At 47.4% G+C, this 15,030-nt stretch overlaps 2 protein-coding genes across 3 annotated transcripts; both read left to right on the top strand.

Annotated features, from left to right (window-relative positions):
- Window positions 1-229: 229 nt before the first annotated feature.
- cyld3 (cylindromatosis (turban tumor syndrome) 3) lies at window positions 230-9,258 on the top strand. Of its 2 annotated transcripts, none has more exons than XM_030338402.1 (17): window positions 230-474; window positions 633-872; window positions 1,308-1,425; window positions 1,700-1,857; window positions 2,254-2,772; window positions 2,941-3,046; window positions 3,213-3,709; window positions 4,144-4,309; window positions 4,499-4,640; window positions 5,149-5,271; window positions 5,391-5,482; window positions 5,666-5,729; window positions 6,180-6,396; window positions 6,797-6,905; window positions 7,247-7,365; window positions 8,097-8,304; window positions 8,527-9,258. In XM_030338402.1, the coding sequence occupies exons 2-17, from the start codon at window positions 708-710 to the stop codon at window positions 8,709-8,711; spliced, it is 2,988 nt and encodes a 995-aa protein (XP_030194262.1). In that variant the 5' UTR covers window positions 230-474; window positions 633-707; the 3' UTR covers window positions 8,712-9,258. The 2 variants fall into 2 exon arrangements, with proteins under 2 accessions (XP_030194262.1, XP_030194263.1); XM_030338403.1 differs by having other exon boundaries at window positions 237-474; window positions 726-872.
- Window positions 9,259-9,299: 41 nt separating this feature from the next.
- Window positions 9,300-13,709, top strand: emc4 (ER membrane protein complex subunit 4). Its single transcript, XM_030338404.1, has 6 exons — window positions 9,300-9,448; window positions 10,125-10,264; window positions 12,118-12,232; window positions 12,534-12,687; window positions 13,251-13,411; window positions 13,628-13,709. Exons 2-6 carry the CDS (start codon window positions 10,152-10,154, stop codon window positions 13,661-13,663), a joined length of 579 nt encoding a protein of 192 aa, XP_030194264.1. The 5' UTR covers window positions 9,300-9,448; window positions 10,125-10,151; the 3' UTR covers window positions 13,664-13,709.
- The last annotated feature ends 1,321 nt before the right edge of the window (window positions 13,710-15,030 follow it).

Below are 15,030 nucleotides of genomic sequence, written 5' to 3' on the forward strand. Positions count from 1 at the left end.
TTTGTGTGTGTGTGTGTGTGTGTGTGTGTGTGTGTGTGTGTGTGTGTGTGTGTGTGTGTGTGTGTGTGTGTGTGTGTGTGTGTGTGTGTGTGTGTGTGTGTGTGTGTGTGTGTGTGTGTGTGTGTACCATAGAGTCTAGACTTCACCTTTGTAGAGCGTATAGGTGCGAAGGCACCGCCTCCTATATATACGTCAGCAGTCTTTCTCAGCTGCTGTTGGCCCATTTCGGTGCCAATCAACTGCTTCCTGCTTCAAGCGCTGCGTTGTAATAAGTAACCATAACCAACGATGTAGAAACAAGTTCGTAGTCGATTTGACTGAAATCAGACGGAGCAACAATCATTTACTCATCACTTTTAACCGAGGTTTAGGCGAGAGGGATCGCCTTAAATACTTCTAGACGGCATTGCGCCAAGGATGAACCTTTGTAGAGCAAAGCGAGCCAGGAGTTGAAAACGCCTTGGTCTCTGATAGGTAGGAAGTTTCCCATAACACTCTATTATTGTCAAACTTTTTTATTCATATCAAGCTGAATATCACTGAATGAACCGAGTTGTGGCATACTTTGAGCCTTTTCCTAAAATAAATAATATGTATCTTTAAACGTTGGAATCTTGTGTTTGTTTCCACAGGTTTTCTCCGAGCATACTGCGTAAAATAAGTTGGATTTGGAGGAGTTGGTTTCCTCACACACACCCTCATACACAATGTCTGGTGGTCCGCAGCCACCCAGGAGACGTCGCAAGATGTTCCTGATCAGCAGACACCTGAAGCTGCAGGATCAGTTGGAAGGAACCATTTGTTTGGAGAGGGGGAGCATCTGTCAGGAGCAGTCCACCCCCAGCTCCCGGGCGGACCAGAGCTGGGTGAAGGTAAACAGAAACGCCCCTTTATCGATGCTATTATACCTTCATGACTCAACCGCGCATTGTTTGTTGGAGGAAAACAACTATCACAACCTTTACATAAAAAATTGGAAGAAACGTTCTGACGAGTGGGATTAGACATTTGCTGTAAAATATAATATATAAGATGCTCAACAAATGCAACCATCGCACCAAACCCACCATTATCAACCTCTAAAAGAGGATGGAACTACCGAGTGAGAATAATATTATAATATATAAATATAAACCACACATTTCGTCCTCCCGTTAAACACACCGCTGCTGTCCAGCGGACATTTCCTTTAGCTCACAAGTTAGTGAGCTAAAGGAAAACGGTTGAAATGCTGAGAATAAGACGGTAGATCCAATCACAGCTCAAATAAAGGATAGTTTCAATCTTTTTGACCTCTTCTCTCCTAGGTGTTGGACATCGGCGTGTTGGTGAGGATAGACAGGATCCATCTGGTAGACATTCCCCATGACATCAGCGGCCTATTGGAGGCCGTCCCTGAAGCGGAGGCCCGCCTTAAACTGTTCGGTAAAATCAACACGATAATAACGTGAAACGCAGTAAAACATTAACTTACATTTAAAAATCGGTCAAAAATCGGTTCAATAACTTGAACTAAGACGAAAAGTGTAAAACGTTAAGATTATAAATGCCATGAATAGGCAACAAAATTCTTTATAAGTACAATTAAGTAGCAATATCATTATTGATTGGTTTGACATTAGTAGAAATGTTACACTGCAGAATATTGCATGTTTATAACGATTATATTGCACCGGATGTGTACTGGGCTGTCTCTCAGGCAACCCGCTGAAGCTGCGTCAATTGGCTGCCTTACCCCTCGGCGCCGCCCTCATGGTGCAGAGGAGCCAATCAGATGAGTTCATGGAGGCGGAGCTTCGCTTCAGAGGCCCAATGACCAGAGGAGGCTCGGCCATCATGTTTGGGGTCGAGCTCAAGGTAAGGAGTAGCATAGATTTAGCTTAGTTGTCTCTATTAAAGGGCCCCTATTCAACTACCTAAGGTGGGACGATGAATAGCCAGATGCCCTCCTGATTGAGTTGGATTGATTCTGATTGGCTTGTAAAGCCAATCAGAATCAACCCTTTCTTGAGAAGGGCATCTTGCTCACGGGGTTCGGGTTCAAACCCAGTACTTTTCAGCAGAGAGTCGACCCCCCTAGCAAACTACAGTACCCTGCAGCCCTGCTCTATATTTATGATATTTAATGTGTTCATATATGCTACAGTCTAGCAGGATATGTAGCTCTCTCTGCACCTGCTTAAAGTGTTCATGTCAGCAATGTCTTAAGTTTCTTTCTTTCTTTTCTTTCGTTGTTCACTTACCTTCCTGTAGGGGGCGGCGGCGGGTCACGGGGTGAGCAGCTCCTACAAGGGCCAGTCCTACTTCATCTGCCCCAAGGCCTCTGCCCTCTTCGTACCGGCTAACCGCATCCATGTACGGCGGTTGTCACGCGGCAACGCTACGAACCCAGGTCAGGAACACGCCGGCGGAGTCACCACCAACAACAACTACAACAACAAAGGTCACCGCGGTAGCGATGACCACCCCAACGCCCCTCCTCTTCAGCACCAGCCGCCGGCACCGCAGCCTCGCGCAGGCGTCCGCTCTAGCTTCCACCAGCGCCGCGAGGGCCAGCCTCTAGAAGCCGTTAGCATTCTGCCGCGCACGGCGGATTCGGCGCCCGTCCACGCCCCGAGCCAAGCCACGGCAAGAGCTGCCTCCCCCCCCTTGCTGCAGGTGTGCCAGCGGGTGTGCTTCCCCCTGGAAGACAGGGTCCAGGGCGGGGAGGTGCGCTACTGTGGGCCCCTGCCTGGTCGGGCCTCCTCGGGAACGTACGTGGGAGTACTGCTGGTATGTGTTGTTGTATGCAGATGAAATGATAATGCTTATGGTACTCAGAGGGAAATGTGTTAAATCAACAGGTTAGGACCTTCACTGAACATGGGTTGGTTAGCGTGCTTGAGCGTGCTGTTGGCTTGTTTTGACCTTTGGATAGCGTCTGTGTTTCCTAATTCTCAGGATGCTCCATTGGGCAACTGGGATGGCCATTATAAAGGGGAGAGGCTGTGTCAGATCCCCAGCCCCCTGTATGGGCTACTGCTGCCCATCGCTAAAGTCTCCCAAGGTACTAGGATTCACCTTTAATGTAGGGGCCTCACCTAGTCCTGTTGCTTAAGGATGCTTACGAGATGAGACTGATGGAATTTAACCCTCAACCTCGAACACAGTCTACGATCTATCTAGCTCTATCTTTCATCTCTCTTTTTCTCTCGGTCCGTCTCCAACCACAGAGTCCAGATCAAATCGTCTTCCAGGACCGGTCCCCTCCAACCCTAAACCCATTCTAAAGCCGCCTCCCGTCTATAGACCTAGCCCCTCCCTCTCCCCCACACCCATCCCCCCTCCTAAAGTGGCCTTGATGCCCCCCAAGCTCCCCTCCCCGAAACCAGCCCTGAATACCCCACCCTTACCCCCTCCCAAGCAGCCCTACAAGGTCCTCCCCCCGGTCCCGGTCCCACCCCCCAAACCCCAGGCTCTGCCCTCGCCCATCACCACCACCACTGCGGACCAACCGTGGCCCCCCAACGGCGAGCACGCCCCCGCCTCTCCCGCCATGCTGTCGCCGGGCGGAAGCGAGGACGGCGGCTGGAGGGACCGAGGGACGGATGTGGCGATGGCGCTGGAGGTGGGGTCCATGGTGGAGGTGAACGACCCGCCCCTTTTTGGAGTGATCCGCTGGATTGGACGAATCAGTGGGATCAACCAGACGGTGGCCGGACTCGAACTGGTACGACGGGAAAGCTGTTGTTGTTGTGTTTGCTCGTCCACCAGCGTGTTCACAGCCAAACTGCTTGCTATGGATTAGAGTCTGTCCATATTTGAAACCGAATATTAAAGGGGACATATTATACCGCCAGGTGTGAGTGTGATTAGCCGTTACAAGCCGTTTGAAAATCGGCCTCTTCTGACATCACAAGTGGGCGTGTCCACCTAGATGTGTGCCAGATCGATCCGTCTACCAGCCTACCTAGTGAACTGTAGCAAACGTTGCTCATCTATCTATCGTAAATCTAGGTGGTCGCGCCCACTTGTGACGTCAGAAGAGGCTGATTTTCAAATGGCTTGCAACCAAAACCTGGTGGTAGAATATGTCACCTCTTTAAAAATAAAAAAAACTTGTTCAGGTTTATTGCAATAAAACATGCAAGCGTCCTCTCTCAGGATCAGGAGCTGGCCGCGGCGACGGACGGCAGTTACCTTGGCAATCGGTACTTCCGCTGCCCGGCAAACAAGGGGCTGTTCGTCAAACTACGCAACTGTAGGCGGGACTCCAGGTTCCCGGCTCCGGAGACGCCTGTCAATCAAGTGGAGCGATGTAACTCAATAGGTGAGTGGGAGTGAGTGAGTGTGTGTGAGTGAGTGAATGACCTCTTTAAGTGTTTGTAATCTCGGTTATGTGTGCTTGTCCTTTCCACATGGAGTCTTGCGTTGCCATGGCGCTTATCGCCGTTTATTGGCCCGGTCGTGGCGTGTGTGTGACCTTGTCGTTTGTGTTGCCACGGTGACTGCGTGTCAGCGTTTGCGGAGTGGGGCAGTGAGCGTGTGGAGGAGCCCACCGCCCCTCTGGAGGGGGGGGAGGTGCTGGAGGTGCTGCAGGGCTGGAAGAGAGGAATACAAGGCCACCTGAACTCCTGCTACCTGGACGCCTCCCTCTTCAGGTACCACAGCCCCCTGTCAATCACCCATCCACCCCCCGTCATCCATCCTCTATCTGGTCATCCATCCATCCATCTATCTGTTCATCCATCCATCTATCTGTTCATCCATCCATCTATCTGTTCATCCATCCATCTATCTGTTCATCCATCCATCTATCTGTTCATCCATCCATCTATCTGTTCATCCATCTATCTGTTCATCCATCCATCTATCTGTTCATCCATCCATCTATCTGTTCATCCATCCATCTATCTGTTCATCCATCCATCTATCTGTTCATCCATCCATCTATCTGTTCATCCATCCATCTATCTGTTCATCCATCCATCCATGTATCTGTTCATCCATCTATCTGTTCATCCATCCATCTATCTGTTCATCCATCCATCTATCCGTTCATCCATCCATCCATGCATCTGTTCATCCATCCATGTATCTGTTCCTCCCTCCATCCATCCCCCATCAGGAGCCTTAATGCCCCCCTCTGTTCTGTGTCCCGCCCCCCAGCCTGTTCTCCTGCTGCAGCTCAGCCGACTGGGTGATGCTGAGCCCCCCTGGCCCCTCGGAGCCCCCGGGCTCCGGCCGGGCCAAGGACCTGCTCCGCTGCGAGATCGTCAACCCCCTGCGCAGGTCTGGTCCGCGCCGGTCCCCGTGTAGCGCTGATTCTAGCGTCCCGGGCCCCTACAGGGGGGCCCCGGGCTGGGAGTCAGGGGGTTACTGATGAGTTGGGTCGTACTCACCCCCTCCAGGTTCGGCTACGTGTGCGCCAGCAAGACCATGTCCCTGAGGCTGCTGCTGGAGGCGGACAACCACGACGCTGGCTTCACCAACCAGGAGAAAGGTGTGTGTGTGTGTGTGTGTGTGTGTGTGTGTGTGTGTGTGTGTGTGTGTGTGTGTGTGTGTGTGTGTGTGTGTGTGTGTGTGTGTGTGTGTGTGTGTGTGTGTGTGTGTGTGTGTGTGTGTGTGTTTACGCGAGGGCTCAGGGTGAGAACAAGAATGTGAACCTGTTGCTGCTGTGTTTCAGATCCAGAGGAGTTCCTCAACATGCTCTTCCAGCTCTTTCACGTGGAGCCACTCCTCAAGATCCGGTGAACACACCCTTCAGTGTGTGTGTGTGTGTGTGTGTGTGTGTGTGTGTGTGTGTGTCAACTATGTCAAAGAGTGTTTTCAGTTGTTAAGTTACTAGACGCTGAGTAATGTTGAAAAACAAGTCAGTTATAGTTAGTTCATAGTTTCATGTTTCCAAAAGTATTCACGTCTCTCTTAGATGTTTTATTCTGAAGTTTCGTATTTTATTTTGAGGTTTTGTGTTTTATTTTGAAGTTACATGTTTTATTTTAAGGTCAATTATGTTAACCTGAAACATAACTTTAGGCCTTCTGTCTTCCTGTCTGTCTGTCCCTGCTAACTTCTCTCTCTCTCTCTCTCTCTCTCTCTCTCTCTCTCTCTCTCTCTCTCTCTCTCTCTCTCTCTCTCTCTCTCGCTCTCTCGCTCTCTCGCTCTCTCTCGCTCTCGCTTTCTCTCTCTCTCCCCCCCAGATCCATGTCCCAGGAACCCCAGGAGTGCCACCTCTACCAGCTCTTCCCTCCGACCGCACTCCCCCACTCTCCCGCCTTTCCCCTCCCCTCCCCTCCTCTCTCCCCCTCCCTCTCGCCGCCCCCTGCCCTCCCCCAGGGCCCGGGCCCCATGCGGGTGGCCAGCGTCCAGGCCATGCTGGACTCCTCCTTCCTCCACACGGGACTCAAATTCGTGGAGGTAACCAACACGCAGAAACGTGTGTCCCGACCGGACAGGAAGTGCTCCGTCACAGTCCCTCCTCCATCGTCATCTCACTCTTTTCATTGGTTGGAATGTTAGGCCTGCCGGCTCCTAATGGATTACATATAAGGTGTCTTTTTAATATCGCAATATGCTCGCTTTCATTACCGTTACACTATAATGTGCATTTTGAAGGTTTAAGATGTTTAGTCTCTGGTGATTTATTGTCCTGCTTGATGTTTGTGATTGGATGCATTGTGAGTTTTTCTTTAATGTGTGTGTGTGTGTGTGTGTGTGTGTGTGTGTGTGTGTGTGTGTGTGTGTGTGTGTGTGTGTGTGTGTGTGTGTGTGTGTGTGTGTGTGTGTGTGTGTGTGTGTGTGTGTGTGTGCTCCCCAGGCCCCCTCCTGTCTGTTGCTTCTGATGCCCAGGTTTGGCAAGGACTTCAAGATGTTTGATGCCATCTCGCCCACACTGTCCCTGGACATCACTGACCTGCTGGACGACAGTACGCCCACTCTAGGAGGCCCTAGCTTTAGTTTTCGCCCTTGGTAGTCTATAGTTCTTGGACCTGTAGTGACTACTGTACCTGTACTACATGGGGATCACGTTGCACAGTGCTAGTTAATCGGCGGTTTCCGTGTGGAGAGTAGATGCTAAAACCATCAATATAGTCAAATTGGCTTCATTGAGATAACATCCATCTTCTCCTGTGAAATCAACATTATAGCTAATTATCCCTCGGTGTCTGTCTCTCGCTCTCTCCATGACTCTGTCACACCCATGTCATCTATGTATGTCTCTCTCTCTCCCGCCCTCTTCCTCTTCCTCTTCCTCTCTCTCACCCAGCGTTGAGACAGTGCAGTATCTGCCAGGCAGTGGCTGAGTGGGAGTGCTCTCAGTGTTACCCGGACCAGGACATTACACCTGGCCGCCTCAAACAATACTGTCCCACCTGTAACACACAGGTAAATACACCTGTACCAAACAGGTAAATGCACCTGTAACACAGTTAAATACAGCTGTGTCAACCAGGGATAAATACACCTTCCGCTCACAGGTAGATACACCTTCCGCACACAGATAAATACACCTGTAACACACAGGTAAGTACACCTGTAACACACAGGTAAATATAACGTAACACATGGGTAATTCCAACTGTTACACACAGGTAAATACACATGAAACAACGGCTAAGGGTGCACTCACACTAGGCCATCTGGCCGTGGCCGTTGGCCGTTTTCACACCTAACCGTGTTGGCCCCATTGTTCTCCGGCCTGCACTCACACTAGGCCATCTGGCCGTGGCCGTTGGCCGTCGCAACTGTGGCCTGGCCATGGTAGGCTCTTGTACACACGTCATCACGTCGTAACACGTCATCACCAAGCGTCCGCTGCATGGACCATAATAAAGACTCGCCTTTATTATGTCCGTGGTCGTCGCATGGACTATACGTCATCCAGCTCAGGTTGCGTAGCGGTGCGTGTGCGTGTTTTGGCTCATTAGCATCTGTACTGTAGCGGCCCGGACCGTAGCAGCACACCTCTCCCAAGTGGCCAAATTGGCCTGGCCTGGCCAGACTGGCCACACTCACACTGGCAGATTTGAGCACGGTTAGGTGTGAAAACGCCAAACGGCCACGGCCATATGGCCTAGTGTGAGTGCACCCTCAATCTCCTCTCAATGTCCCCCCAGGTCCACAGCCACAGGAAGCGGCTGGGTCACACCCCTGAGCCGGTGCGGGTCCCCGGGGGGCCGTGGGCGGGGCCCCTGCATGGCACCCGCCAGCGGTTGGAGCTGTTCGCCGTGACGTGCATCGAGACCAGCCACTACGTCAGCCTGGTGAAGCACGGGCCACGGCCCTCGGACTGGCTGTTCTTCGACAGCATGGCCGACCGAGAGGGTGAGACCCTGTCTGTTTGTTTGTTTCATTAATTTTAAAGTATTTATTGTGTTTCGATTAAATAGTTTAGGATAGAATGTTCCTTTTATTTTTATAAATAACCGCAAGGCGAATAACATCTCACCTGAGTTATGAACATATAAAGTCTATACTATACAAAAACAGTTATTGCAACAACATTTTACGGCGCTAAAGCTATGTCATACATGTTCCTTCCACTAGGTGGCGAGAACGGTTTCAACATTCCGCAGGTGAGAGCGTGTCCCGAGGTGGGCCGCTTCCTCAGCCTATCAGAGGAGGAGCTGAGTCGTGTTGAGCCCGCCTCCCTGCCTGAGCCCGCCCGCCGCCTGCTGTGTGACGCTTACATGTGTTTCTACCACAGTCCCGAGCTCAGCTTGTACAAGTGAAGGAGAGGAAACAATAAACAAAATATGCATGCATAAACACACAACATAGATGCACCCACACCCACATAGTGCCTTTAAATTACTTGTTAGAAACATACAGACAGCTTGGCTGTAATGCACAGAGCTGAAACTCCTCAGCCGATAACACCACAGAATAACATAAATGTGTGTAATAAAAATGTGTCTATATTTATAACTCCAATGATAGAAGTCCATTTCTTAAATAAAATGCAAAGAAGGATGTAGTAAATATTCTGTTTTTTTATTAGGTCTATATTTGACCTTGCAGTCCACAGCAATAAGCCTAGTCAGGAATATGTCCTTAACTCAGTCGTTTAAAAGTTGGTATGTTATACATACTTGTTCACTTATTTTGTTTTGTTTTGTTGCTTGTAAAATGACAATATAGGATGGAATTATAGTTGTATAGTATTCGTATTTGTTAACCCGAAATGTATTTTTTTTTATGGGGTTTACAATGTGTGTTAATACTGATAATTGTCTTTAAATGATAGTCGTTTAATAAAGCTGTCCCATCTCTTGACTATCTGCGCGTCCTGACGTATTCGCTAGAGAGCGGTCGAGACCCAGATACTATTTCCGGTACGTCATCATTTTGTGCCTACCAACAGCGAGCAGCACTCGATTCTTTCCTGTATATTTGTCTATAAGGGGACCAATTCCAGCGTTTCGTCCGCAATAAACAATCTCGTTCAATAACTTAACGTGTGCACAAGGTAAGAACGATAGTGGTTATAATTTTGTTCATGTCTATCTTGTCTGATTATCAGCCCATGGCCAGGTTTAGCCTTAGCTGTGGCTATGGTTAGCTTCACAGGGTAGCTATTGGACCATTCAGTCGTCTGACAGATGCATTCATTCACGGTGGCTGACAGTGAATTAAGATGCGTTTCATTAAGGAGCACGTAGGGGTCGGCACGTAGGGGTCGGGGATCGTCTTGCTCTCGGACGCCTGCAAGTTAGGCAGCAGACATTGGGGAATCGATCCCCGAACCTTTCAACACCCTTACCACTACATTAAATTGTGTGTATGTTAACTTGAACATTATCTGGAAATGACGAGAATTCAAGAGTTGCAATGTTGTGTTATGGACCTCAAACACATAAAGGGGTTATTCATTGTCCGACACGGTTGACAGTGCTGTATGGTTTACGTTTGTAAACCATAGGTTACGTTTGTTCTATCCTGACAGCGTCCTAGATCCGTGTATTGACATGAGTCACAATATATGCGTAATGTATATCTGCATTTCTTTTAATTTTATTGACATTACAAGAATTCAAATCAAGAACTTTCTCCCCTTCACACAATCTACCCGTTATTTAGGGGGTGAAATGGTGTGTCTGACAACTGGAACAAAAACTAATAACTCTTTCGTTTAATGTTTTCAGGTATACGGGCTATTGCTGGCTTGATTGATGGCTTCGCCCGGCGGTCAAGGTGGAGGAGGGGGAGGAGCTCTGTCCACTAGGGGAGGAGCCGGCGTCCGTAGGATGAAATGGGCTCTGGAGCTGAGCATGGGCAACGCGCGGTAAACACATATTTTACACAGTTTAACACAGTCTATAAACACACATTTTCTAGAACAAAGACTATTGTTCCAGATTTTATCCACTGAGGTACATCGTAAAGACACATTTTATGCACTTAAGTCTACAGTTAACACATTTTATACAGTCTATGGCTTAATCTATCCACTAGCGACATCACTGGTGGGCGACTTCACCCCAGTCCTATAGCTTGTCCGCTGATATATGTGGTCTCACCCAGCAGTGTTGGAGTAACGGATTACATGTACCGGCGTTACGTATTTAGAATACAACTTATAAGTAACTGTATTCCGTTACAGTTACAATTTAAATAGTTGGTATTTAGTATACAGTTGCGTTGTTGAAATCAATGGATTACGTGACGATGCTTCTCTGTTTCGCTTGAGATGTGAAAGCGAACGCACCACAGTCTGATCCAGTTCTAAAAAGCATACGCCTCTTTGGACGTAACGGGCACCCGCTCAACCGCACGCAGTAGGGGAATTAATGTTTGATTAGCGGTAACTCCAAGACTATCAGCGCATTGTCGTGGAAAATAATTCGTGGCTTAGCATGGAGCAAAGAGGAGACGGCATGTCTAGTGGATATTTGGACGTACACCCACATAAGACGTATGCTTGGAAAAAAAACATGAAAATGCCATTTAACACATTCAGCATCAGGATGAGAGTAGGAGTTCGACCGGTCCGCACATGTATGAAACAAATCAATATCAGCACAGCAAATGCAGCCCGCTGGATATCCATGATTATTTACTTTCACAGACGCTTTCCTCACTTTCTTTTTTTTATCTCTACTGTTTTCCCCCGCACTAGACCTTTTTGTCCAATGATTTAACGACCTTTGCACACATGTGTTGTTGACAAATTCGGAGACCGTTGCGATTGCAATGTGAAAAGGAACCGCACCAAACCCCCAAAATATATTTAGGGCGTGTGAATCTCGCTCTCACTCTCTCTATCTCTCTCTCTGTGTCTGATTTTACTCCTATGCACTTAGCCAAGCAAAAAAATGTAATAGCAAATTCTATACAGAAACAGAATATTTTATGTTTATCTTTTTTCCCACGTTTAACAGCTGAATAAATAGAGAAACTGAAAAGGGACAGCTGGTCTTATCTTTTGCATAAACATCATCAGGGGCGTAGCCACATGAGGGCCAGTCAGAGGGTGGTCCCCCCGCTGGCAACGAGCCTGGAAAAAGAAACGAACAGAAACGATGGATTGAAACGTTTATTCAATCCATTGTTTATGGCCTGACGGGCTGACACGCGGTGTGTGAGTTTTAAAATGGAAGTTTTTGACAATCAAGTGCCACCCTAAATAAAAGACTGGCCCGAGCTGCCCTTATAGTCTGTGTTTCCCTACAGCAAATTATATAATATAGTGCACTATCAGGGAGACTTGGGCCTAACACATTCAGCCAGTTGGAACAGAAGAACAGAATTTGATGCCCCATTCCTACACTTAAAAAATGCAATTCAATGTGGAAGTAATCCAAGTATTCAGAATACAATCCCAACACTGTCAGCCAGTAATAAGAACCCGTGTCCTTTAGATACAATAGGTCGTTAGTCACACATTATCAACCAACTGGAGGTTGTCAATGCAAATCAGCAGGGCCGACGATTAACAAAGACTGCCACTTTTGTAACGTTTCAAATGGTGTGTGTGTGTGTGTGTGTGTGTGTGTGTGTGTGTGTGTGTGTGTGTGTGTGTGTGTGTGTGTGTGTGTGTGTGTGTGTGTGTGTGTGTGTGTGTGTGTGTGTGTGTGTGTGTGTGTGTGTGCGTGCGTGCGTGCGTGCGTGCGTGCGTGCGTGCGTGCGTGCATGCAGGAGTCGCGTGGACCGGCAGGGAGGCCAGGGGGACGTGGTGTATCCTATCGGTTACTCTGAGAAGCCGGTCCCAGACAACAGCATCCAGGAGACGGACAAGAACCTGGTGGAGAAGGTACTATCCTCCCACTGCCTTACAACAGTCATGGTGACGATAGTAGTCAGATCAGGGGAGGGAGTGTATATGTAGACACTGGCCCCATTCAATTTGGCTGGAATGGCTTCAACATGAGAGGTTGATGTCAAGCAGATGCTCGCTGAGGGCTTGTGGGGGTTGTAGTTGGGGGCGGATTAAATGTGGTTCAGGTAAGCAGATTTGTTGATATGTTGTTTTACGGTCAATGATTTAAAACTTGTGTTAATTATTTTCAAATTGTATTTTTTCTCTGTCTCTGTCTCTCTTCCCCCCCCTGCAGCGCTGCTGGGACGTGGCCCTGGGACCCCTGAAGCAGATCCCCATGAACCTGTTCATCATGTACATGTCGGGGAACACAATCTCCATCTTCCCCATCATGATGGTGTGCATGATGGCCTGGAGACCCATCCAGGCCCTCATGTCCATGTCTGCCAGTGAGTCCTGACCCCGCCACCCACCCGCTTCCACCCTGGGGTGGGACCACTCCTACCTAGGGCCCCCTGTCCAGCCGGGGCTAGCTGGACCGCTATGTGTAGCTATAGGTCTGCTTTAGGTCAGGGGATGGATGGATGAAAGCTAGACAGATAAATGGTGGCTGTGTGCATGGATGATAGATGGATAGATCTGATGTTCCTGTGTGAAATAGTATAGATCAGTTTATGGATGTAGGAAACATGGATTCTAGGTGTATTGTGTGTGTGTGTGTGTATATGAAAATAAGTAATTATTGGATTTAATGCTTAAAATATGAATGTGTGTTACTATTAGTAAATGTATAGTTGCACCTTTATAGATTAATTAATATTAACCTGTGTGACTGAATAAATGTATAGATGCACCCTTTTCTAGATTATTTAATATTAACCTGTGTGACTGAATAAATGTATAGATGCACCCTTTTATAGATGAATTAATATTAACCTGTGTGACTGAATACATGTATCGATGCACCCTTTATATATGAATGAATGTTGACGTGTGTTCCTGTGTTCCTCAGCCTTCAAGCTCCTGGAGAGCTCCAGCCAGCAGTGGCTTCAGGGGCTGGTCTACCTTGTGGGGAACCTCCTGGGCTCAGCATTGGCCATCTACAAGTGTCAATCAATGGGACTGCTGCCAACACACTCGTCGGATTGGCTGGCCTTCATAGAACCGCCTCTGGTAAAACTGACATTCAGATTTGAGTCATTTTGAAAAAATAAATGTAAATAGAAGGAATATAGAAGGAAGAAAGGCTGCACAATGTATTGGAATTCAACGATTCATTTCACATATGATTTCAGTGTATGGAGAACCTTCATGGTTTCGTGTAAAGTATGTATAAGTGGTATATGTCGAGTCTAATCAAATGTATTGATCTGTGGTCTCTCTCCACAGAGAATGGAAATAATGGGTGGAGGAATGGTGCTGTAAGGAACACACCACATCCATACACATACTCACTCAATGAACACAAACAGAAAAAACAAACACACACCTGTTTGCTTGTACCGTTACTGGAAGATCAAAACGGACATCGGATTCAAGAGGCCAAGACCCAGGTCTTAATCGGGCCCGGCTTTCTGCTATAAAAGCGCCAGTTCCAAAATAATGCACCATAACTAAAACTACCACCTTTGTGGAACCTGTTGAATGTGTGTTTTGTAGTTAGTTTTACTCCATGATGGCATTGACAAAGTATGATTTGGGGTGTTTTATTTTGTTTTTTGAAATACCATTTTTCAATTTAAAGTTTTCAGCTTTCTCTTAGTTTTAAATCTATGGAGTCAGCAGCTATGTGTGCGTCATGCTGTCTAACCATCATAACTAACGTATGTCTTTCTAAAGAAAAATAAGTTACAATGACATTTTTATTTATAACGACTAGCCGTATGATAATTCTTTCTCAAATAAAATGTTTGAAATTGTTTAAAATGACTGAGTCTCCCAAGTTAGTTTTTCGTTTCAGCAAAACATTTAAAGGTGTTTAATTCAGAAGGAAATTGGTTGAAATGTGAGATCTATCTAAAGTATCTGTTCATTTATATGGAACACATTTATCTCATGGTCAGTGTCTCCCACATGTTAATACCTTGGGTCCTCAGGAAAGGGGCTACCGATTTGAGCATTATAGTTTATTATTGGTTGTTCAGGTTCCCTTCCATGATCAATGTGGAGTTTTGGAGACACAAGGAAAAATTGGAATGCAGCCTATGGCATTAGTGTGTGTATGTGTGTGTTTGATAGAGAGGGAGAGTGTATGAGAGGGTGTGTGTGTGTGTTAGAGAGAGAGAGAGAGACTTGTTTGGGAGGGTGTGTATGTGTGTGTGTGTGTGTGTTTGATAGAGAGAGAGAGAGTGTTTGAGAGGGTGTGTGTGTGTGTGAGAGCGAGAAAGAAAAAGGGAGAGAGTTTGAGTAGTTGGTATCGCAACACCTTGGTGAGAACAACAGCTCTGGGTGGGGTAGGAGTCGAACGAGAGAATCCAGGTGGAACAAAGCTTCCTTCTCCTTGGTGGTGATAAGATATTCATATGGCTTATGAGCACAACATTAGGGAAGCATTAAGGAACACATACTAAAAGCTGTGTCTAAGAATTCCTAATATGAAAAGCGACTTTTAGATATTTATGTTATGTCATACATGTGACCATTTTTTTTTAATATAGAGAAACTCTCCCCCAATACACGCACATACACAGGAGGGTACGGGCGTGTTTTGAGGGATGGTTCCAGGGACCGGTCGGACCCGTAGGGTGGGCCGAGCTGTCAGATTTGGGGCGTGGCCGGCCGGGTTAAAGAGT

This window comes from Gadus morhua, chromosome 17 (assembly GCF_902167405.1).
Source record: "Gadus morhua chromosome 17, gadMor3.0, whole genome shotgun sequence".
Classification (NCBI taxonomy): Eukaryota; Metazoa; Chordata; class Actinopteri; order Gadiformes; family Gadidae; genus Gadus; species Gadus morhua.